The sequence below is a fragment of the Athene noctua genome, chromosome 13, assembly GCF_965140245.1.
Source record: "Athene noctua chromosome 13, bAthNoc1.hap1.1, whole genome shotgun sequence".
In the NCBI taxonomy this organism is placed as follows: domain Eukaryota; kingdom Metazoa; phylum Chordata; class Aves; order Strigiformes; family Strigidae; genus Athene; species Athene noctua.
This window is the reverse complement of record NC_134049.1, coordinates 14,354,114-14,377,728: the sequence shown is the minus strand read 5'-3', so window position 1 is coordinate 14,377,728 and position 23,615 is coordinate 14,354,114. Positions and strand designations below refer to the sequence as shown.

Below are 23,615 nucleotides of genomic sequence, written 5' to 3'. Positions count from 1 at the left end.
ATTATATCATACCTAATTTGGCCTATTTCTTAGTCATTTTATTTTGCTGTTTCTCAAAACCAGTTCAATCTTAACATTTCAAAAGAAAAAAAATGCCATGTATTTGCATTACATTTTAATAAGCTAAATACTTATAATGATTTAATTCATGTAAAAACCCTACGGAACTCTACTAGAACTCTTGATATAGTCAATGCAATTAACAAAAACAAGCATGAATAACTTTTGCAAACAGCATTTTCAAATCCCTCTTTTGGAGGGCATATTTTTTTCCATGCCCTACTTAAATGGGTTTCCTAATTTTCCAAGAAAACATCTGCACTCAAATTATCTTTGCTACTTACTTTCTTCTTCATTAAGGGAAAATTTCCACTTGAATACTGCAGCCTCCTACACATACACATACAAATTCCTGTATTTACAGCAGAAGGTTGCATAAAGCACGTTACAGAATCAGGGCCCAGGCTCCTGGTGAAGTGCTAAATGAAGTGGAATTTCCCTAGAGTTTTAGAATTTACTTAAGAGGCTGAAATAATGTAAAAACTTTAATAAACTCCACTGCATGTTACAAATCCATCAGAGAAACAGGGACATAATGATTAATTTTTTAATGTTAGCCTGTTTTGATTATCCTGAGATTTTTGTAATACAACTTTGAAAGCATCTGTTGTGCAACAACTCTGCTGACTTTTGAATTCACACACCTAATTAATAATTGCTTTTCCTGGATAAATGCTCTCCTTCACGTTTTTACGCAGTTTAGAACATTGGAATGTATAAATTACTTTTAAATGATCCTGCTTTAAAATAGGATTCAGTCATCTGATTTAACCTAACATATTCACATGAGACTGAGACAGAGGTGTAATTAAAAACAGTTGTTCATCAAATGTATATTTATGTTAAACGCAGTCAGCAGAACCATGAAATAAAAGGCTATGTGGGCTCCAAAATCAAGAGCTTAAAACTTATTTACAGTCTTCATTAATTCAGGTCTTAACCAATTCACTTTATGAAATCCTGAATCTCTCAGGTCAATTAATTTGCTATGTAAGTACAAAATATAAATCACGTTACAAGCATTTTGACAGGATTTCATGTTTTAGGAGATTATCGGTGCATTTTAGAAATCCCCAAGAAATCATATTCTGTAATTTCTGAACACCTACACTTTGCCACTGCATTGCAGAAAACAGCTTTTAAGCTCCCCAATTCATAAATGTAATTAAATAATTACATTAGTGCTAATTAACATGAAACTGCAGATTATTTAAGCGCAAAAAACACTATTCAACTTCTTAATTATTCTTGTTCACACAGCATTTCCTTTTGCTCAGGCGCCCTAGGTGCAAATAAAGCATCCCATCTGCTCGTAATTAGAACTAAATAATTTCAGAGAATGTAGCTTATCATTTTGACTGCACATTTGATTAAAAACAGTGTACAAGCAATATCCTGGCTTATTGCTGTAACAGCAACAACACACACAGGCCCATGTTTTCCTATCATTAAAGAAGACTGAAAACATTATCTGTTATTTCAGGGGGAAAAATACAACTTTTTAGTTCATTTCATACAGATGAAAGCAAATTACAGCAAATCACCTCTCCACTGAATAGCGGCCCCCACATAATGACTTTATTTGCTTAATCCCCAAATTAAACGCCGTTTCGAGCGAAGGCCCTGTGTTATTACTCTCATCATGTCGAGAACATTTTCCTGCCGAGACCAATTTGAATAAAACAAGGGGCCTTCCTTGAACTCAATCAAGGAGTCATAATGTGGTGGGTAATAGAGGTTGCTGATAGATTTGCAGGCAAAAGTGTTATACCTAATGATGGGATATGGATAATAGTCCTCCTGGAGGTCCTGATGCGATTCCAGTTGGCTGCCAGATGCTAAAAATCAAGAAGAGCATTGATCAGTGACAGGAAGCTGTAGTGGATTCATCTAGTCAAACTTCAGCTGTTTTTCCACTGTACAGTTAAGCCAGGCATAAATTATATTAATTGATTTAATTACATACTTAAAACATCTTCCCCAATTAATTTAATTAGGTGGCTACATGAAGCTACTGGCAGGGGAAGATTAGAGGCTGCTCACTTAATTAACAGAATATGAATGAAAAAAAAGAAAGCAAACATAAATGAAATTGTGAGCACTAATTAAGAGGCTGTCTGCAAACTTAAATACTTTCTGACAAAGTGGTGACAGGAATGTAGACAAGAGAGGGATTTTTTTCAGCAAATTAAGTGCCACAAGGTATATATAAGGAACTAAGGTAATGCAGTTAAAACATTGATTTTCTGACAGAATTACTGAAGTCAAAGCAAAGGGACATTTTCAATAAAAACACCGCAACAGATTTTGCAGCCACAAAGGCTGAATCGCTGATGAAGGATGAAATATGATACTCGGACAAGTGTATGGTTAAAGGGGAAAAAAATTGAAACAGCTTATTGCAATCACTGAAGCAAGAGATGTTTAGAAAAGAAGTGCTGCCGTAACAGCTGGTAGCACTGCACACCTTGGCCCTGATGTAAAAATTCTCCAGGTGTCTATGACGTGATTCCTTCAGGGTCTTTTTCACACGTGCCATGTGATTACGCAAGAGCCAAGAACTGGCGATCACACCTGATGCCCACTGCTGCTGCCTGAAATGGATGTAGGCTCTTCTGGCCTGATAACATCGCCACGTTGCTTGGATCTTTGTAGCGGCCATTTCGGTACCTCCTTGGCCTTTGTATCTTTGGCCAGGTCGATTTAAGATCTTTTCCACGGTTGATTGATTCTTCATCACTGACAGGATGTCACTTTTGGTGGGATTCTTGTTAAGCTCAAAGTCTGACGCAACTTCCGCCAACTTTTTACAGTTTATCGTAGCCAATGGTACAGCGTAGTCCTTGAGAAGCTTTTCTGTATGTTCCAAAAAAGAGACAATGCTCTCCCAAGATAAATAATAATGTTGCTTGAATGCCAGAAAGCCTGGAGCTTTCTGGTCTACTGTGCCACGGTAAACAGCAATGTCGCAACCAAAGCACGGATTCTGTAAAGACTGACATTGAGACATTTGCAGGGACTGTGGAAAGAGAATAGCCACAAGTTGAGAGTAACTGCCACTAATCGTAAATGAGAGGTCAAGACACACTACTTTATTACTAGTACAACTTAACTGTGGGAATTTATGCATCTGAAACACACCCATGCTGATATAATCATAACTACAAAGTCTAGCCCAGCTTCACCATAAAACCCATTGCCACACAAAGATGTCAGAGGTCACACAAGATTACGAGCATTTTTACATAAATATATTAATTGCACAAAGGAACTATGCTTGATTTACCAAATAGAAAGATTAAGCTCTAGAGTGATTCACTGGACTACAATCAGAAAGGAACTGCAGTAGCATTCTTCCACTGAGACTGCCTCTACCTATCCCAGCAGAATGGGCAACATCCTGCCATATAAATGCAAATGGGGTAAAATTTGGAATAGCAACATTCATGCTTCTTAACAGAGCTCCATATTTCCTGGCAACTTTAGCCGACAACTCATTAGCTTTGATTTTCAATCTAAGTGAACTATTTTCAGGTCATTATTTTATTTACATTAATGAAGTCATTGGTCTCCATTTCTCAAGTTCGCTTTATCTTTGCTTTTCAGATCTCCTCAAAAGTAAAAAAATCTGGAAAGATCATGCAAAACTCCAGACAGTTTGCTATGGAACACAATAATTAGCTATAAAAAGAAAGAAATGTCCCCTCTGCATGGGGATCAAGAACAATCAGGAAGCATTAAGCAGTCAAGGTCAAACTCCCCTATAGTCTTCTGTAAATATAAAGGGAAACACTACATTTGCTTAACTGCAGTGAGGGAGATTTAGATGAGACATTAAAAAACTCTTTTATAACAGTAAAGACAGTTAGTTAACCACTGGAACAGATGGCCTAGAGAGACTGTGGAGTTGCTATCACCGAAAGTTTTCAGAACAGGTTAGAAAAACATCTGTCTGCAATATTACAGGTACAGGTAATTCTGCCTGGAGGTCTAGATAACCTCCTAACACCCTTTCTAGACTTATTTTCTAAGATTCTGTGAAAAAACCAGACAAATATAGGTAGAAGATGTGAGAAAGTAGACACTGGCAATATAAGAAGTATTTCCTATTTTACTACAGTATTTACTGTTTACTGGATTTGGTTCAAACACTTCTGTACCAATTCAGTAATTTACAGTTACTTCCTAAACCATCTCTACTGAAGACAGTATTAAAAATATTAATAAAATCCTTATTATCCTCACTGTCTAAATACCTGTGTCTGAGAGGGGATCTGCAACTCAGATTCCAACAGCTGAGCTGGATACGTCCACACCAGCTTTGACTTCCTTGCTGAAACCATGGAGCTGCTGGACGGAAGTGGTGCAACGTTACCTTTACTAGAGGAATATGTGCCATAAATTGCTTCCTTTGAGTTTGGGAAGGTGATGGTGTCTGTGTTCTCAGGGTCCACCCTACTACTAATCTCTCCTGTACCAAAGAAAAAAATTGGTTGCAGGTTTCAGAAGTGCAACAACAGCATCAAATTGATACTCTACCACCAGCCATTATGGACTGGTGTGCTCCAGTTTGCTTGCATGTTCAAGTGAGTTGCAATTTTTGGTTTTAATCTATAATGTTTCGAAGTTTGTAATATGCCAGCCAACAGTATACCCAGGATAACAATGACAAAATATTAGCATTTATACTCCAGGTTATTCCATACATAACTGTAGGTTTCAACTGCCCCTTTTCATTAGAAGAACTTTTCAAGTTTATGGGATTGCTACTGAGCCCACTGCTCAATCTGCACACATTCCTTTCCACACTGATGTCACATGCCACAAGCAGCTGTAGCAACAACAGCTTTGACTGCACTTTGTGACAGATCAGAATCCTATTGCCCAGAGTATATTCACTTACTAGGAATCATTAATTTAATCACATTGGTGTCCTGGTTGAGCTAGGATAGGGTTACGTTTCCCCGGCAGAGAGAGAGGGGGAAGGGATCTCCAGCCAGGATATTCATACCATGGTGACATCAGGTCCGGGTGGGGAGCGCGGGAAATTTTTCCTTGGTGGCTTTAGTGACGGGGAGCTCACGGCGGGCTTGTTCCATAACCATTTGCGGTATTTCTCTGTATATCTTTTGTCTTGCTTACTGTTATTGCTGTTTATTGTTGCTATCATTGCTACTGTTGTTGTTCATATTGTTTATCACACTGCTGTATTAAATTTCTTCTTATTTTAACCCGGGTTTGTGCCTCACTTCCAGCCCGACCGGCTGCGGGTGAGTGAGGAGCAACGGCAACATGGTCTCTGGTCCCGGCAGGGCTTAAACCAGCGCAATTGGCAAAATAGATGCTTAATCAGCTGTTTTAAGTCATGACATACAGTAACACTGGCTTTACACTAGCACCAATGGTCAGATCTTCAGATTCAGATGCTTAGAATTTGAAACATGCAGGTGGAAACCTACCAGGATTTCAGAAATGAACATGGACCAAATTGTCACAGGAGTGAAGGAATCTGATTCCTGTTCAATCGCAAGACACAGCATGCTCATGTACATCTTTATGCACTTAGTATTAAGAATTTGAGTGAGTGTTCATTAGAAAGATGGTTCCTTGTGAGATAAAACAAGAGCCTGAAAGTCAAGCTGGAGATTCAATTGATAGCTGTTTCAATCCTTTGCACTTACCTACAGCTGATTTCTTGTGCTGCCTGTGAAATTCATGGAAAGGTGCTACTTTGGATACAACGGGAGATGTCTGAAGAGTTATCTTTGCTGCTGGAGGGATAAGTCTTAGTTCAGTTAGGTTCAGAATACCTACAAGAAGATGACATTATAGAACAATTCCTATATATTTCAACTATGAAAGAAAAATAATTAGTAGCCAGAAAGGAATAATTAAACAAAGGCAGACCCAAGATCTTTCAGTTCCAAATCAAAACTAGAAAAGCAGCAGTTTTCTTTTATTGAAAGATTCATATCTTTCAATATTCAATATATTACCTTCAAGGAAGGTGAGCTTTGCTTATAAAAATTGACAAATACATGAAGGATATTGTAATGGTGCTGATTCTGAGAGGGAATTATATGCTTGTACAATGGCAATTTAATATGCAGAATGGATAAGACTTACTCTTGTAAACCACAACATAATTATGTAACCATGAATATGGAATGATTGCTAAAATAGTCTGAGTGTGGGTCTGGTTAACACTGACTGATTAATAACCAGACGTTAATCATGACCATGTTATTTAGTCATGCAAGAACTCTCCATCACACACTTCTTTCCAGTAGCAACTGAACTCTGTGAATTACAAGATAACTGACTCAGGGAGGATAATGCTCAATGTAACATATGCTGTGTCCTACATTAGCTACCACATGGAGTAAGTAGTCTGAAGTTGATCTTTGCCCTTTGCAATGTTTGAGATCACAATTCTTTAAAGTTTTAAGGTGCCAGAACATTTGATTACCAGATATCTGCTGCAAGCAGCAAACACCACTGCTTATATAGCATACATCTGGAGGCAACAGTACCCAGGCAGGCTTCTGTGACTCACCTTTCCTTATCTCTTCTTCTAACAGGGGTAAGGGAGAATCCATGTAGCAAGAGGCAGGCAAGCCCCAGAGGTTGCTAACTGTATGACCTTTCACTGTCTTCTGACTACACAGCTAGGAAGAGAAAGAATGTTCTTTCACCAAAGGGAAATCTGCAATTTGCAAAGAAACTTTTCTACTCCTGCAATAATAAATATGATTTCTGTTATGAATAGTTTCATTAAGATTTAATAACGTACCAGTACAACCACTGCTTTTACTACTTATGAGCATGCTACACTATTGTCTACTGTCATTACTTCAGTAATTTAAAAGAGCACATTAAATCCAGTTGTTGCCTTGTGACTACTGCTATGCAAAACTAGTTAATAAAGGAATCACCAGAAGTTTGTTCAATTCTAATAAGTATAGCGTAAACGTAGTATTTTTTGACAGAACAAACTTTAAATATATAAAATGCATATACAGGCGAGGTACAGAAAAGACAGGACTTTCAAATATTTAAATAAGTTTTCACTGGAAAGAATACTAATTAAATTAAAATACATGAAACTTCTAACAAATCAGGGAACAGTCAGTATCACAGATTTCTGAAGTTTCAGGGTTCCTTGAGGACAGGAGGGAATGACACAGCGTGATAATGTGATGTGGAAACATGTGCCACACTGGCTGTGCTAATGTGGGGATTAAAGCTACCTTACTTCCCCAATTAACCTGTGCTTTTCTGAAAAAACAGAACCTGCTGGTTCTAAGTGCCAGGAATTCAAGCAGCAACACACATCACTTTGGGACAGTGATATCATGTGTCTTACTGTTACACTTCTTATTGCCCTTATAGAACATTGCACAGGGAAAAGTATACTTCAGTACTATAAATGCGAAAACTTGGCGTTACCATCTAGCATTTTTTCCTCTCTCCAATATTCTAAGGATCTTCAGTTTCTTTCTGAATACACCTGCTATTCCATTAGCAATGTGGGTTGTACTCAACTCCTAAAGAAACAGAGATCTAGATATTCTTTGGGTTTAAACAATTACAGCACACTCAACTTCACGGCAAGTAACATCACTGAGACCTCTCACTTCATGATAATGAACTATCACCAGCAGAAGATTATATTGTTTTCTCTTCCCTGGCTGATGCTAGAAAAATGAGACAATGATAAACCTGGAGAGATATGAGAGATTCCACTTAAATGTTTTATGAAGGAAAAGGAAAATTTAACAATAGTCTATCAAACTTTACTCTGTCAACAGACTTTTGGAAATCTAGATAAAGGTTTCTTCATTTTAGCAGCTAATCTACCTAAGGATTGGATGTGCTCTAATATATGCTGCTCAAAACTTCTTCTGCAACTGCAACTTTACAGGTTCCTCTACAACTGTAACTTTACAGGTTCTCCAGTAATTTTCATGCTGGGTCAAGGTAACACAAGGAGGAAGCAACTAAATTTGAATGAACAGGGTGAATAAATGCCAATACGCAGGTATGACTACGCTGTCAATCTCAAGAAGAAGAAAGGTAATTGGAGGGGCATACTGGGTCTTTGAGCAAGCAGGAAATCCAGCAGGCAGTCTGGACAAGGAAAAGGACCTGGGGGCAGCAGGGTTAGGAAGGAACATTGGGACAGGCTGGACAAAAAGCCTGGTGGAGAATCAAGCAGGTAAGACCAGGATGTGTCAGGATGTGTTCTGGAAGCAGTCTCAGAGAGAGTCTTGAGGAACAGAGAGACTGGGGCAAGACAAACAGGGGAAACTGGGGCAGACGGAGAAAAGGAAGCAGGCAGGTTTGTATGCAACAAGGCACATCTCCCTCACAATCTGGAGTCGACCTCAAGATTCCAGAGTCCCATCTTTAGTCAGCAAATAGCTGTGAAACCCAGCAAAAAAATGTTCCTTGCTTCTGTGGGTGACAACCTGTTAGCAGTGACTCCATTAATCTAATGGTTACAAACTCTTACATTGGATAGAAATGTTTTAACCCTACTGCCACGTCCTGGAAAATTTTTTTTATTTGCTTTTTAAAAAATTATTTCCTTATGAATGATAAACTACCTTAAAATAATGTTAAATACATAAAATAAGAAATCTAGGAAATACTGATAGGTCTGCAAAAATGGGAATAATGGTATTTACCTATTATATAGAGCCCACTGGGTCTCCCTGGTTTAAAATACTAGGTTTTAATGACTGATTATCATTGATTGAGTACAGCTTTTAGTACAGTAGGATCCAGGCCATGACTGGGATCTTTGAGCACTATTGTGTCATAATTAGTGAATAACATCAACCATCAACTTTATAGAAAGGGATAGGCAATTCTAAGGAACTGCCTATAATCCTAATAGGGAAATGAGATAGATCAAAATAAACTATTATAATTTTTCCTCCCAATTTGTATAATAACACTGTCCACAAGAGACATTAGGGAGATAGAAAATATGTATGCTTTAACATAATAGAGAATATTTCAGAGAAATCATAGGCACTCATTTTAGTTATGGCCATTATGAAGCATTATGCTTTAAGGGATCTAGATGTATGAATCTTCATGTCCTCATGTTCCAAGAAAATAGCAATAAGCATATAACAAAGATTAACTTCATACCAGCTGGCATATAAGTGGCTTGATACTGAGAAAAGGGAATAATAAACCACACTTTTCTACTCACTCTCAGCCCCAGCAGTTTGTTGAGGACACAACAAAAATATATAAAACGAAAGAAATTTAATTAAACATTGACTCCTTTTTCAGGCTGTTGCTATTGTATCTGTAATGCAGCACTGATTTTACTATTGGTCAGTTTTATCCTAGTTTAAACTGCAGGAGTTTTGTTATGATAAACAGCACTATGAAACACATGTATTTCATTTGTGTTCACAGAGATGTAATAAGCTACAAAGAAAAGCAATTCAGGTGGAGTGTATGAGTTCAAAAGCAGCCTAGAGGTGTTTTTGTTGTTTTGCTGGGTTTTTTTAACTGGAGATGGGTATTTAATTCTTCTTTGCTGTATCCTTTAATTTCTATAAAGTCCATGGTAGGTGTCACGTTAAAATAAGGACAGATGCAAATGTAATTTAAGCTCTCATTTACACTGCACAGTGCCATGGTGATTCACTTTGTTACATACTACAAGCAACACAGTGGAACTACAGAGTTGACCCAAAATAGTTACCCATGAAAATTCCACCCAAGCTGCGCACCCTTCTTCTATGTTCTTTCAGCATCTTATCTGCTGTATTAGCTGCCCTCTTGAAGACTTCAGTGAGATGTCAAAGCAAAATTTGACAAACTACTTTCACCCTTATTATTTTCACTAAAATTAAGCAAACTCAACTACAACAAGACCTTAAAAATAATAAAAATAATATTAAGTTCTGACAGAAAAAGATTTCCTTTTAGTGTCATTATATAGTTCTATTACCACTATTCAGTGATTTAACTTAAAAAGATATTTAAAAGATTGCAATTTTAAAAGGTTTTCAGTAGACTTCTACCAGCTTATATGAGCACAACTTAAAACCTTTACTCACACCTACGGCTTTCACAGCATAAACACAAACCTAGTGAATTTAATACCACATATTCCACAACTGGCAGTTTTTAACTAGCATTTTAATGTTCGTAGTGGAGACTGACCCAAAACACCATGGAAGCACAGGATCAGACCCTATCCAACAGTAACCTGTAGGCATCTCACTGGCTTCCTCCCTGGCAGAACCCCAGCAACTGTTACTGCTACGAGGTGACTGGAACCATTTTCCTGCATCAATAATGTCTTCTGGTGAAGTTTGTTATGAAGATTATGATTCTGCAAGGATGCTTTACTGAAGCCAGCACACAGCCAGCTTCATCATGGGTACTTTTAAAGTACAGTTTTAGAGGGCTGGAAGGGAGCACTTGCAGTGCAGAATAAGGCTTGCTTGCCTTAAAATATGCTTGGAGTGTGCTGAAAAACTATTTTTTCATTTCAAGCGCTTCTGAGTGTAATTAACCTGGGACATGAGAAAAACAATTCTATTACCCTTTCTAAAGTGTTTTTCTCCTGTGGATAAACCTCTCCCACTTGATTTTTTTTCTTTTTGCTTCATTTTAAATAGGGCACTTGTTGTAACACCACAGGGATTTTCCATTTAGTTCTCTTACTTGTTTTCTTTTTACCTAGACAGCAATATTTTACTAGAACAACTTATTTTTAAAAATATGTTTATAAATATTTTTTCCCCAGTAAAAGAATAGAGACTATTATTAAATACAGAGAAGAGTACTGTCCTGTATCAAAACTACAGTTTATCAACTGGGAAGATTAGATAGATAAGCTTTGTAAAGTAAATATCAGAAAACCACAGAGCTTCATAGTAATGGTAGAAAAAGTATATAATCTAAAATTTCATTATTATCTTCTCCAAATTGCCATCTACCTTCATAATTTTTATTAAGAAGTTTCTATCAAGATTTGATGTACACAGTTCAGAATCCCTATAAAGGGAAGGAAGAAGCATAGCAAAATAAAATCAGTGGAACTAAGGTCAGTTTTCAATATGCTCAAGGAACTAGCAGGAGAGAGCTTAGAGAAGGCAAGCTAGAAGAAAGCAAGTTCCAGAAAGAAACTGGAACTCCATTGAACTGTCTGTTCCACAGATAAAAAGAAACAAGCTCAAACTATTCCAAGGATGAAGCCGGACAGGAAGGATAGCAAGTTATCAAACCCAATAAATCACATGTTCTTCACTGATCTCAAAAGAAGAAAAAAGCGTACAGAAAACTGAAAACGGGCATATTGATGACTGCTTCTTGTTTGCTTAAATGGGTAAGACAAAATAGGATGCAAGTAGAAAGAAACTTTTAGGTAATAAAAAAATTATATCACTACATACATTCATAATTATCATTAACAAAGCAGCCAGTTATGAGTAGAATCAACTCACTTAATTGTAGTGTAAAAGGGAAGAGGTCTCAGGCTACCTTAAGGGCAAAACAGATCAGATGGTGGTCAGAGGTTTTGAAATTGGCTTAAAGAGCTGTCTAAAGTAATCTCAGAACTGCCGGTGGGACTCTTGTAGAATGGAAAATATACCAGAATACTGGCAATGACATAGTGCCTATCTTTAGAATGAGGCAAAGCATGCGTTGAGGAATTCTTGCCCTATTGGTTTAACCACAATTCTGGGAAAAATTCTTAAACAAATAACCAAATTATAAACATCTGGAAAGGAACAGATCAATGAGCAACCTGAATCTGCCAAGATCAAATTTGTCAGACCAGTCTATTTTTTTTTCCTACAACAGGTTAGCAAGTGTTGTGAATAGGGGAGAAAAAGTAAGTACTACTTACCCTGACTTTAGCAAGGCTTTTGAAGCTACCTGATTATGATATTATATAAGCAAGCTAAGAAAGGATGGTTTAGACAAACCTACTTTAACAGAGATGCAAAGTTGCTTTGAGAAGTAATTCAGAAAGAATTTCTATACCAGTATGGAAGGATCCTAGGAGGGTTCAATGGGTCTGTCCCCTAAGTGTTACCAATCAACAGAGCCTGCTGTTCATGCAGGAGGACGTGTTTAAGTTTTAAGCAATGGAAGACTGGTTTTTTTAAAGCAATGTTCAGATTGTAAAAAACTCAAATGGTGTAAAGGCAGAGGTGAGAAGTGATTTCCACTTCAATTTCAATCACGGAATCATAGAAATAACAGAAATGTTGGTTAGAAGGGATCTCTGTAGGACATCAAGTCCAGTCTTGAGTCTACTACCCACAATAGATCAGGTCAGCTTTGGTTTTGTCTAGATGAGAATTACTGTAGGATTTCATCGCATTTTAGAGTTTCACAGCCTTACAGTCTAAACAGATGTATTTCTTCTGTGCTCAGTTACAGCCTGAGCAGCAAAGCAAGGAAACAGTATCAAGGAATAGTTTCACAGTTTTACTCACACTTCCATCATCTGTCAGTGTATACTGGGAAAAAGAATCTTGTTCTGACAATCGAGCCAAATAAGCTTAGTAATAAATAGTAATTAAGGTGTTTAACTCTGGTTTCAAATCACCTAATTTTTGTCCTCCAAGTCTAAGAACCAACACATGGAATCCAGTGCACGAATACTGAATGCTACATAAAGGATAAATTCTCACCAGTGTCACTGGAGCTATTCTAAAGTCAGATGAGTCAAATCTGCAACAGACTCTATAAGAGATTTAATATATGAATAATTTCTAAGACTGTCTGTCTTTTTATTGAGGAAGATTTCTGACTAGGAAAATTGTATAGAAAATTTAAATTTGTCCTTCTCATCCTGATTTACATAGTCCAGCATTTTACCTACCTAATGATTGATAGTTTCACTTAGATGTAATACTCAGATATTAATATACATTATTAATAATTTATAATTTTATCTCAGATTTTGTTTATCTACAGAAAATAATGTCCAATTTAAATGGAAAGCCCAACATTAAACCTTCACTATGGAGCAACCAGGCATCTTTAACAACAGGTCTTATATGTTATTCTTACCTACTTTAAGCTCTGAAAGTAACCAGAGATGGCTCTGAACTGTCAGTTTTCCATGGACTTGAAAAAATGAAGCTTTGCTCCTTTTATGGCCTACAGCGAGCTCTCCCAGAAATTTACCTGTGTGAAAATTCTGCCATAACAGGTGCAAAAGAGAATAGTTGGAGAACTTTGGTGAAACCCACATCTGCTTTTTGAAAAAGGCAACAGAAGCAGCACAGAAGGAAGTAAGAAAGAAATTGCTGGCTTGAACTACAGTACATTTTACTTGTGGGCAAAGGGCCAGCCTACACGAGGCAGAACATGCAGGACCAACTTATTGGAATTCAGGGGTGGGCCTCCATTCCTGTCCGGAGACAGCTGTAAACCAGCAGCCCATAGCATCACAATCAGGCACTGAGTTTTGTCAAGGAATGCTGATATGTACAGAAACAGCTTCAGCAGCTTCTGCTGCACCCCTACCTAGCAAAATGACAGTCAATCTCCAATTCCAGATGACAAGAACTGGATAAAAACTTAAAACAAATGGTGACCTTTCAAAAGATTAATTTGTTTACCAACAACATGTTCTACGTTTGTCATCTGAGATGGGGGTGACCTTCACATTCCCATTTCTAGGTTGAAAGGATGCTGACTATAGTCATCTGTTAAGTTAACTCTATCTCCCCAATTATTTCCTTTTTATTTTTAGTGACAAGAAGATTTTATTAATTCACTATGCTGCTTATTACGATTACATACCATAACACAAATGCAACAAGCTTTTTTTGAATTACTGTAATGTAAACATCGATTTGTTTAAGTCTCATTCTGTTACCACTGCCAAGCTATGCTTTGACTGTAATTATAGACATATGCATAGGTTTAAAACACGATCAGGTTTGGAAGACCAAAAGACCTGTTTTTCTTTTACAGCTTCTTCTAGTCACTTGAAATGAAAAGAATTGCTCTGCTTTGCCTTATTTTATAATTTTGGAAACGAATAGACTTTCAGTGATAAGTGTTAGTGATTAGCATGAAGCAAATACTGAATAAAGAATGAATAACTGAGGCTATGATTAGAATGGTTGTGCTCAAATAAGCTTAAAAAAAACCCCACCACAACACAGAATCACTGCCATCACTATTAGCACTATATAAGATGCAACTCATAAAAGCTAGAAATCATCACTATATTAAATTCTACCTCATGAATAAATTAAAAGGTTCCTAAGTTTACACTATAATATACATTTATAAGAAAACAAGGACCAAAAAGTGCCAGTATAATTCTAGAAAAGAACAGCAATCCTATGAAAATGAAAGGTATAGCTGTGAAACTCTTCTACATTGCAGCAGTACGTCAGAATTATTTTTGCTGCAATTCAGATTACTATTTGTTTTGCTAGATACTCCATGGGAAGTATACATATTTAATAATTATCTACTCATCATTTTTAATTTGTTATCCAGATATAGACTACAAAATAAAGCAATGCCCACTCTGCTCATGGTGTTTCAAACAGAATTACAGTCCTCATTTTAAGATAACTACAGAACTTTACAGAGGATGAAGCGTTAGTGCTTATCAACCCAAAAAGGTACAAAAGGGCAGTAGTTAATTGTTCTTAGTTTTTGTCATAAAATCCAGCGTCAGCAACTTTATAATACGAAAAGAGCAAGAAAAGAAGGCATTTCTCATGAAACAATGAGATCCTTACTAATAATTTTTCAAACTACTCAAACGGCAGGATAATAAAATATCAGTGCAGATTTGTGCTTGACCTATCTCGTCACCTCAAAAGCAGTGTGGTTTTAATCTCATCACATTTTTAAATGCTCAGGTCTCCTTGAAAACTCAGATGCTGACAAGTCTTGGAAAAAACTTGAATGCAGTTAACCAAGCAATTAGTTTTTAATTTACTTCAATGAGAGTCCTTCTGCCACTGATTTTTTTTTTTTGAGATAATCTTTGAACTTATGTACATATCTAGGGCACATACGTGGGTATACGTGTGTGTGTGCGTACAAATATTGCCCTCTAATGGCTGATGAGTAAAAACAGGGTAGGTAACATCTGACTTAATTCTTGTAGCTACTTTAATTGATTTTTTTTTTTTCAAAACTAAGGACCATGTAATTTTAGACTTGCAAGCAACTACACATTGATTTATTTTAGTTACTATTGGTGATTTATAACTTTCATTCCTCTAAGTGCTAGTATAGATAACATTTAATAAAAATGCCTTAATTCACAGTCTCAGTAGCAGATTTTGCAAACCGAATTGCAAAATTTTACCCCCAGTGAAGCCAGAACATTTCAAAACAGATTGTGTCATGGGGTTCAAAAGCTTCTAAAAGGCATTTACTTCAGTAAATGCTGTAGAATAAATTAGAGATAGGAAATACCTACTTGTTTTTTCAGTCCATCTCCCCGTCATAAGCAGTTCCTTAGCAACTGTAAATACGTATCAGAGAGCTTGACTAATTTACACTAAATGTTTGCAATTTAAGTCAACATCAAGAAGTTTTCTCTGATCAGTATATGTTTCAGTGAGAGTGGTAAAACACATGGCGCTCTGCAGTAGTATAATATTCCTCTCTGTGAGTGTTTTAGAGTGGTTCTAAAAAGCTATTAGCCATGATGCTTTTTTCTAATTAACTCTATATCACAGGGTTAGACAAATCACCTCTTAGTCTGGGCAACAGCTTTCAAAAATCATTTTTTATAAGTGGCAGCTTACAACTGTGCCATTCACAGATTCTGTTTATGTTTTTTAAAACCAAATACCCTAGAAAGTCTCTTCTAGCACTGGGCTTGCTGCATAATGCTTCTATTACATAAATTAAATTGTAGAAGAGCATCCTTGTGCGAGACCATTGGGCATATTCTTTCATGTGGACGACAGTGCTGTGCTAAATTTGTGAACATAATTGATCTTTGAAGGGATGCCTGTGCCTATTAATTTTTTTTAAAAGCATACTCTGCAGCAAATTTCATCTTCATGTTTATTTATTTAAGAGGAGCAGCAGTTGCAGAACAGAAATTGGGAAGAATCAAAACTTAACCTCGTACAATTTGAACATTCTCAGACCAGAGGGAAGAATAGAGAATGGTAATTTGATGGCCACTAGTCAGGGTACTCTACGAGCATTGTGGAAGTGCTCAGGCTCAGCTTTGGCAGATAATTGTTTTGTACTAAGGGAAACAGCTCGACTAGAGATAAAAGAAAGGCTGTGCTTCAGCATACCTTGTAGCTTGACAGTGAGGACACTTGGGATCTACAAGACATGGAAATATCTCCATATGGAAAGGAACCTGTCTGAACCTGTCCCTCACATTCCAAAGCGTGTGCTCCCATCTTAGCTTCCATCATGAAACTAAGAAGTAGAATTCAACATTCCCTCCCAAACCATGTCGGAAAAATGAGATGTAAACGACATCTAAATTTATGTAGTCACTCTAGGATTCTGATTCTCTTTCAGTATAACCTCTATTTTTTTTTTGATTCAGTGACACTGATTTCTGGTCAGGATCAGCAATCATGTGGCAGGATTGCTTTTTCAAAAAAAATAAATTAGTAATAGCATCAAAACAAAGTACAAGCATTTTTCACTTAATAATCCTGTTATCATTTGAAAACAGAATGTATTCTTGTCTTTTTAAGAAATGACCAGAGAATGAGCAGCTGAAAGCCCATTCTTGTCAGCAAAATCCCTTTTACTCCTTCCTTGACCTTTGGGACACACCCTAAACTCCACTAGCTCCCCTTTGTTTATCTTCACTCCCTGATTCTACTGACATTCCCATATATATATATATATATATATATATATATATATATATAATACTTTTATATATATTATACTTCTGCTGGATTGGGGTCTTGCTATCTAAAGCTGTTATGCTACAGGTTTGTTTTCCTCAGTATTGTCACTCAAAATGTTTTCATTGTTACATATCAATGTCAAAAAGTAGGAAATTATGAGGTACTTTAACTTAAAATAACTTTTTTATTCATGTCTGATATGTATCAATTTTAACAGTGAAAATTAATGCATATAAGCCCATAAGATAATGTAATTTACTTACAAGAGCAGATTTTTTCTTAGTTATAAGTGGCAGCCTGGTCTCATAGTTCTGCTGTTTTAAACCAGCTTTATTATCGATGTTCTCTGAGTCAAGCATAATTTTCATATCCATTTCCACCTGCTGCTGAAATATATAATAGGCATAGTCTTAAAATAACTGCGCTATGACAAGTATTTATAAGCAGGAATTGGGTAACATGTTCACAGATTTGCAAAATGATGATGAAAATTCATGTTATTTGACTATCCACACAGAACTGGGCAAACAATGAAGTGCCTTTTGATTAGATGGAAACTTAGCAAGGTGTACAACTACTGTTCATATATATGCTTTTGCCAAAATTTGTTCAGTGAATTTCATTACAAGCCCTGAAATTTCAAAATTTGCACACCTTTGCATTAAATTTTGAGTGGAAAAGACCATCACGTTTGACTCACTTGATTAACATGGGTCATTCGTGAATTCCATTTACCTGTGTTATAACAAATGGTTTTTATACACACGCCCCATCTATTGGGAGGGTGTTATACGTGAATTCTTCCCATAGATGATCATAAGTATCCCATCTACCTTGGCCATGTTTGCCAGAGACTTTAATTCAGGAATCATTGACCTGATGGACCAGAACAGCTTCTTTGGATCGGTTATGGCCCATTGACTCAACGCAGATAGAGCACTTGCTTATAAGTAAATGAGGAAATTAAAAATCCTTATAGTAATAAGTATTAAACCAGTAGTTTCTTAACATACTGTGTTCCCTGCACAGAAAGGATTCAACTATTTTGCTAACAAAAAATATTATTTAAATCCAATGTACAGAAAAAGACTTTTAAAGCTTCTTCTTGCTAGAAGTATCTAAAGCACATACTTTTTCTACAAAAGCCAGAAGTGATGCTATATATTTTTACTAGAGTAAAAGTTTCTCAAGTTAAAACCATTTTGGTTCATCTTAATGCATGTGCTTTAGCTTACACCCGGATCTGTATCAAGTGTAGTAATATCTCCCAATATTTTTATTATTGCTAACTAGACTCCACATTCAACAGGGTTTATGTACCGACCAATGCCAAAAAAGGAAGAATCCTCAAATGGTAGAAACCAGAGAAGTCAACAGAGCTAAGGTAATTCAGAGAAGCTGGGGATTTTGCAGTGTATATGCTTAATTCCCACCACATGGATACAGGAATACAAAAAGCTCCCTTACATAGTACGATCCAACTAAACATATTTATACACAAGAACTCTCTGCTGATACTTCTTTTGTGTAAATGTAAAAATAAATTTATAAGAGTTCTATTTTTTGACAAACAAAATATTCCATAAAAAGTTTAAGAATCACTAGATGCATATTTGAACTATTAAACAACTGTGCTACTTTGCAAAAGCACTAAAAATGGTTTAATTTATTTATCTGCACAATATATATTATCTTCTTTTGATAATAATTACAAGCAGATGTATCAATGAAATGCTCATTTAGATTTGGGTTTGTAAGAACAAAAGTTATTATCCAAGCCAATTACTCTTTTACCCACATGGCTGCACAGAGACAGAAAGTTCAATTTTCACCTCATCAGTGATTTTGTGGTATTTATTTTATTACTATAACACACCGCTGTACAGAAAGGAAACTGCTTGTGCTATTAAACAAGAATTGGGGGAAAATTGAGTGCCTTCTCAATTAAAATAGGAGATGATTCACAATGCAGACTCCCCACTCAGACTGACAGTGAAGTGATCAATGCTGGAGTGGCAGATTCCACACAGGATAACGAGAATTGAAATGCTTAATAATAAAAAAAAACCAACAACGGATAAAAGTTACTTTGTCAGCTTAGATGTACGGCAAATGACAATTCTACATTTGCAGGAGCTGGAGCAGATGGTATCATGAGTCTCTTCCATCTTTATTATCCATCCATCTGTATTATTCAGTCTTAAATTTAACTTTCTTCTGCATCATGATGGTTCAAGATAGAAAAAGATGAGAATAGCAGGATGAACAGTGCATTGTTACTAATATAATGTTCAATGAGAGTGAGAATTATTGTGCTCAGTTATTAATATGGAGTATACTGGAGTACACAGAACAGGTTGATGTGTTCAGAACAGTTAAATGGTTCAAATCTTGTTCTACTTCAACATAAAAGTAATTTCAGAGTGGAAAGCATTTTTATCATGTAGTAAGCCAACAAATCTGATTCACTGTGTAATTCTGTTTTGCAGATGCATGTGGCGCATGGTTTCTAATAGAGTCCAATTCCTTTATGCCTGGACTACTTTACATTAATCTTCAAAACAATTTGTATTATTGGTAACTAAACCAATTTTCATGTCTAGCTATTTATGTTATTCGTGTATTCTAGAGCCCCCTAGAAACATCTTTTCATTTAGATCTTTAACTCTATTAAAGGTGAGAGAATATTAACAACTTCTGTGGATTCAGAATGTCACAGAAAGTATCAACTTTTAGAAAAAACAATCAAAAAAAGCCCCAAACACCAAAGCTGCTCAAGCATCAGTTCAGGTGTTTTCAATTAAGCATTTTTTAAAATAAAAATAAAAATTTGAACTTACACACCCACCAGTTATGGATAACAATGACTTTTCAGCCATTGCTATACAGAGGCTTTATGATTACTGCACGAGGAAGACACCTCTTCACGGTTCTCAAGCTTTATTAGCAGCAGAAATCCAATTATAATACGTAGTGGGGGAAAAAAAACAAAACAAAACAAAAGGGGACAGCTCTTCACAATTCTCCCTGTGAGCTAGATTTACAGAGCCTTATCTGGCTGCTGCTATGACTCAGAAATACTGTATGTGTGTGTGAGTAAACAATAATTTTAAGCCTGTTCTGACACCTGTGGGCAAGCTATTTCCCATATGACAAGTATTCTAGTGATGCGTATGTGAAAATAGCATCTGTGCTTATTTGACTTCAACCTTGTTTCATCCTAACTACTACAAACACAACTTATGCTCCATTTCTACTCTTGCATGGCGTACTACGGACTGCAAAGCACAAAAATATTACTGCATGAATTATTAATTTCTCTCAGAACCACTATGAGTTGATTTCTTCACACCTACAGACCTGGAGATAGTGTCTGCGAACAGAAAACTATTCAGTTCACTAATATTTCCTTTGAGTGGAAAGGAATTCTGAAAAACACCAAAGTATGCTTAAAAAAACCAAAACTGTTTATAGCTACAAGTAAGGAAAAGACAGGAAGCAAGGAATTGTAGGTGATAATTTCCCAGCTGGATTTCACAACTATTTAATAATAAAAGCTTTTTCAGTTGGCACGCTGGGCATGTAGAACAGCTGGCAAAACAGCACTGTTTGCCATTTTCTTTAGAACGGGAAATGAGGGCTAACTTGTCACTTGATATGCATTTCTAAGCAGATGCTATAGATATCAGAAATGAAAAGACAAAGTCAAGCAGGACAGAGCATGTCCTCCACTGTAAATGAAGCTCATTGGTGCACATGAAGAGTTGAAAGACCATAGATAATACAGAGTAGTTGAACTCAGATTTTTTTTTTTTTTCCCTACAATGTAAGTGTATTCATACAGGACAGGGTTGGAATATAGTCTGGAAAAAAAATCCGATATCTCCTTGCACCTTATCCAGAGTAAGCTTTAATACTACTTTATATTGGGACTTCCCATACAAAACTAATTAACAATATAAGTGTTCATCTGCTCATTCTGATGATACTGTTGCAAGTAGCTTCAATCCCTAGTTTCTAGTAACAGTCTTAAAACTACAGAGGGCCTCTTACAGTTCTCTCTCACTCAAAAGTCGCTTGGATTTATACAGTAATAACACAAAATTGTGACAATGGGTATTTTTCAATTCAATTAATTACGCTCATTTGTTTTTAAAATGTTTGAAGAAACCACCTCAAATGCACCAGTCAAAATTCACTGCTCAGAATAAAAAAGCAAAAATACTTCAGATACAAGCATTTTAAGAAGGCTTTAAATGATCTTACAAGGATTTCATTTATGAAAACCAACTAAAAGTCAGATTTCAAGAAGAAAACCTGTATTCATCAGAGGTGACTACCCTATATGTGAACAGAAGTCCTTCCCACATATCTTCTATGTAAAACCAAAAAAGAAAACCACTTCTAGTTTCAAACAACACAAGTATTTGTATCTGTCCTCATGCTATTCAAATATATAGTGCTATTTACTTTAAACACATTACTTGGAAGAATCACACTTAAGCATATGGTATTTTTGCAGGGCTGGGACCTTAAAGCTCAACAAACACCTGGTTTAAGAACTCTTCAACAAAATATACTTGTGGAGGGAAAAAAAATCAAGAATGAAAGACTTGTGGATGAACCCATGATGATACTGAAGTGTCCTAACTTAGATTTTATCTAGACTAGAAGGCTCCTCGGCCTGCTCGTTCTACTGAGAATTTTTTTAATACTTTTTTTTTAGAACTCAATCCATGCGGTGTCAGAACATAACATTACAGTATCAAATGGTAACTTGCAAGACACCAGCCTACCCACTTAACATGGTCTCTGGCAGAATAAGCAATATATTATTTCAGACCTGTGAACCTTGAGAAAGGCGTAGTGCTGATTTGCTGTATGCCTGGACAGTCACGGGCTCAACAGGTACTCGTGGTAAAATAAGCTGTTTCGGAGAAGCACCAAAATGAAGGCCCCTGATTTAGAAAGAAGCAAACAGTGAGGTTTTAAAAAATTACTTTGATTTTACCTATTAAACCTATACTGCTTCCATTTGGTTGAATCTGAAAGACTGTATTTTTATTTAAATTTGCATTTAGCCAAAAAACCCCAGCAGGTTAGCAGGAGGTTGCTGTAGCTACTTAGAACTGCATTTACTTTTGTATTGTTTTTTAACTTAAAGTAAAACCAAAATAGCAAATGACCAAAATAATCTCATCCAGGCCAACACTCCCATTTGCTTTACAAGACTGATACCACAGTTTCCCTGTCTTGCTGCTTTCATTTGTCTCTGCAATGAAACAGCTGTTTCACTTACCATCTAAGGGGCTCTTTTGAATGTACTTCTTTATTATCAGCAGAAGAAATAGTTAACACTTGTCTGTTTATAGCATTTAAATAATTCTCAGCATGTTTCTGTTAGAGGAAAAAATAACATTTAGACTATTAAAAAAGGATATTATATTTATTTAACTTAGTTCATTCAGCAATCCAGATCTTCATCTGACTGAAAAGTTGATATGCTTTGTGTTTCTGTTGGACTACATCTGGTTTTGGCTAATGGGCACAAGATCAGTTAATTCTGGTGACCCAAAAAAGGAAACCATCATTCTGAGCTAACATCTGATGAATCCCATCATTTGCTAAGCCAAATGGGATCTACCAGGACGACAAACACATGGCCCCATGCACTCTAAGTGAATTACTGACAGAGATCTCAAAAACGGAAATGTCCTCTGGATCTACTCTATTTTACTTACTTCCAGTCTAAGTTCAGTTCTTTCAGGTGCTGTTTCAAGGTCAATAATATCCACGGCTTCTACATTTCTTTTCAAGTTGGTATTGACTTTAATGTCAAGCTTCTGAAGGTCTTCTTGAACCTAAAAAGCAAGTTATGACAAAAATCATACCCATAACCAAAACCCATGGGATTAGGTAGCAGGATTTAATCCAAATTAAATGCTTCCTAAACACAGAAAGAAAAAATACATGTGACTTCCCATATTTCTATACTTTTATAAATAAGAGAATACAAAGCCAATGACTTTAAAGTCATTGATCGTAGAAAACCTAAAAAAAATTATAAAAAATTAAAATCAAATCTCACAAAGTAATGGCCATAACTTCAGGACCAAGGCCCTTTGCCAAGGAATGATATTTCCTGACACGTTTCAAACATCTCTCTTGGCACAGATGGCTCAACTCGACAGAAATCTCAAAAGTGGTAACAAGGGACTGAAAGGTAGAGGCAGCCTGTGAGGAGATCGTGTCAGCCTATGTCAAAAACGTGCAATTGCACTGCGTTAACCAAAAAAGTTCCAGGTCTCGTCACGCTAAGAATCGTAACATCCACAGCCCCAGCCCTTCTGCAGAATCCACCGGCGCCTCCGCTCCCTCAGGCGGGGGCTGAGCCCTCCCGTCCCCTCAGGCGCGATCAGCCGAGGTGCCAGGCGGCCTCTCCGCGGGAGGAGGGAGGGCTCCCGCGGGGGCTCGGCGCCACGGCTACCGGGGAAGGACGGGGCCGACTCGGGCGCGGCCCGGACCCACCCGGCCCCGGACGGCTCCCGCCTCCCGCCCCGCGAAGCCGGCCATGGCGGCCGCCGCCCTCGCCCCTGGCAACGGGACGCGCCGGCCGGACCGCACCATCCGCCTCGCCGCGGGGGGGAGGGAAGCAGGGCCCGTCACACGGGGCCGAGCCCGCTC

General features: G+C 37.0%; 1 protein-coding gene across 5 annotated transcripts in view; it reads right to left on the bottom strand.

Moving 5' to 3' along the window:
* Positions 1–23,531, bottom strand: part of IQCH (IQ motif containing H) — a 73,198-nt gene extending 49,667 nt beyond the window's left edge. For 3 of the 5 annotated variants that reach the window (XM_074916943.1, XM_074916946.1, XM_074916945.1), the window contains exons 1-10: positions 23,460–23,531; positions 22,673–22,792; positions 22,231–22,328; positions 21,775–21,889; positions 17,195–17,314; positions 6,617–6,728; positions 5,742–5,870; positions 4,317–4,531; positions 2,528–3,079; positions 1,832–1,898 (exon numbers count right to left, since the gene is read on the bottom strand). In XM_074916943.1, coding sequence (XP_074773044.1) covers positions 1,832–1,898; positions 2,528–3,079; positions 4,317–4,531; positions 5,742–5,870; positions 6,617–6,728; positions 17,195–17,314; positions 21,775–21,889; positions 22,231–22,328; positions 22,673–22,792; positions 23,460–23,504 — 1,573 coding nt within the window. In that variant the 5' untranslated portion in view covers positions 23,505–23,531. Of the gene's footprint in view, positions 1–1,831; positions 1,899–2,527; positions 3,080–4,316; positions 4,532–5,741; positions 5,871–6,616; positions 6,729–17,194; positions 17,315–21,774; positions 21,890–22,230; positions 22,329–22,672; positions 22,826–23,019; positions 23,250–23,459 lie in introns of those variants that run through there. The other 2 variants (XM_074916947.1, XM_074916948.1) reach the window with 2 other exon arrangements.
* Positions 23,532–23,615: the final 84 nt, after the last annotated feature.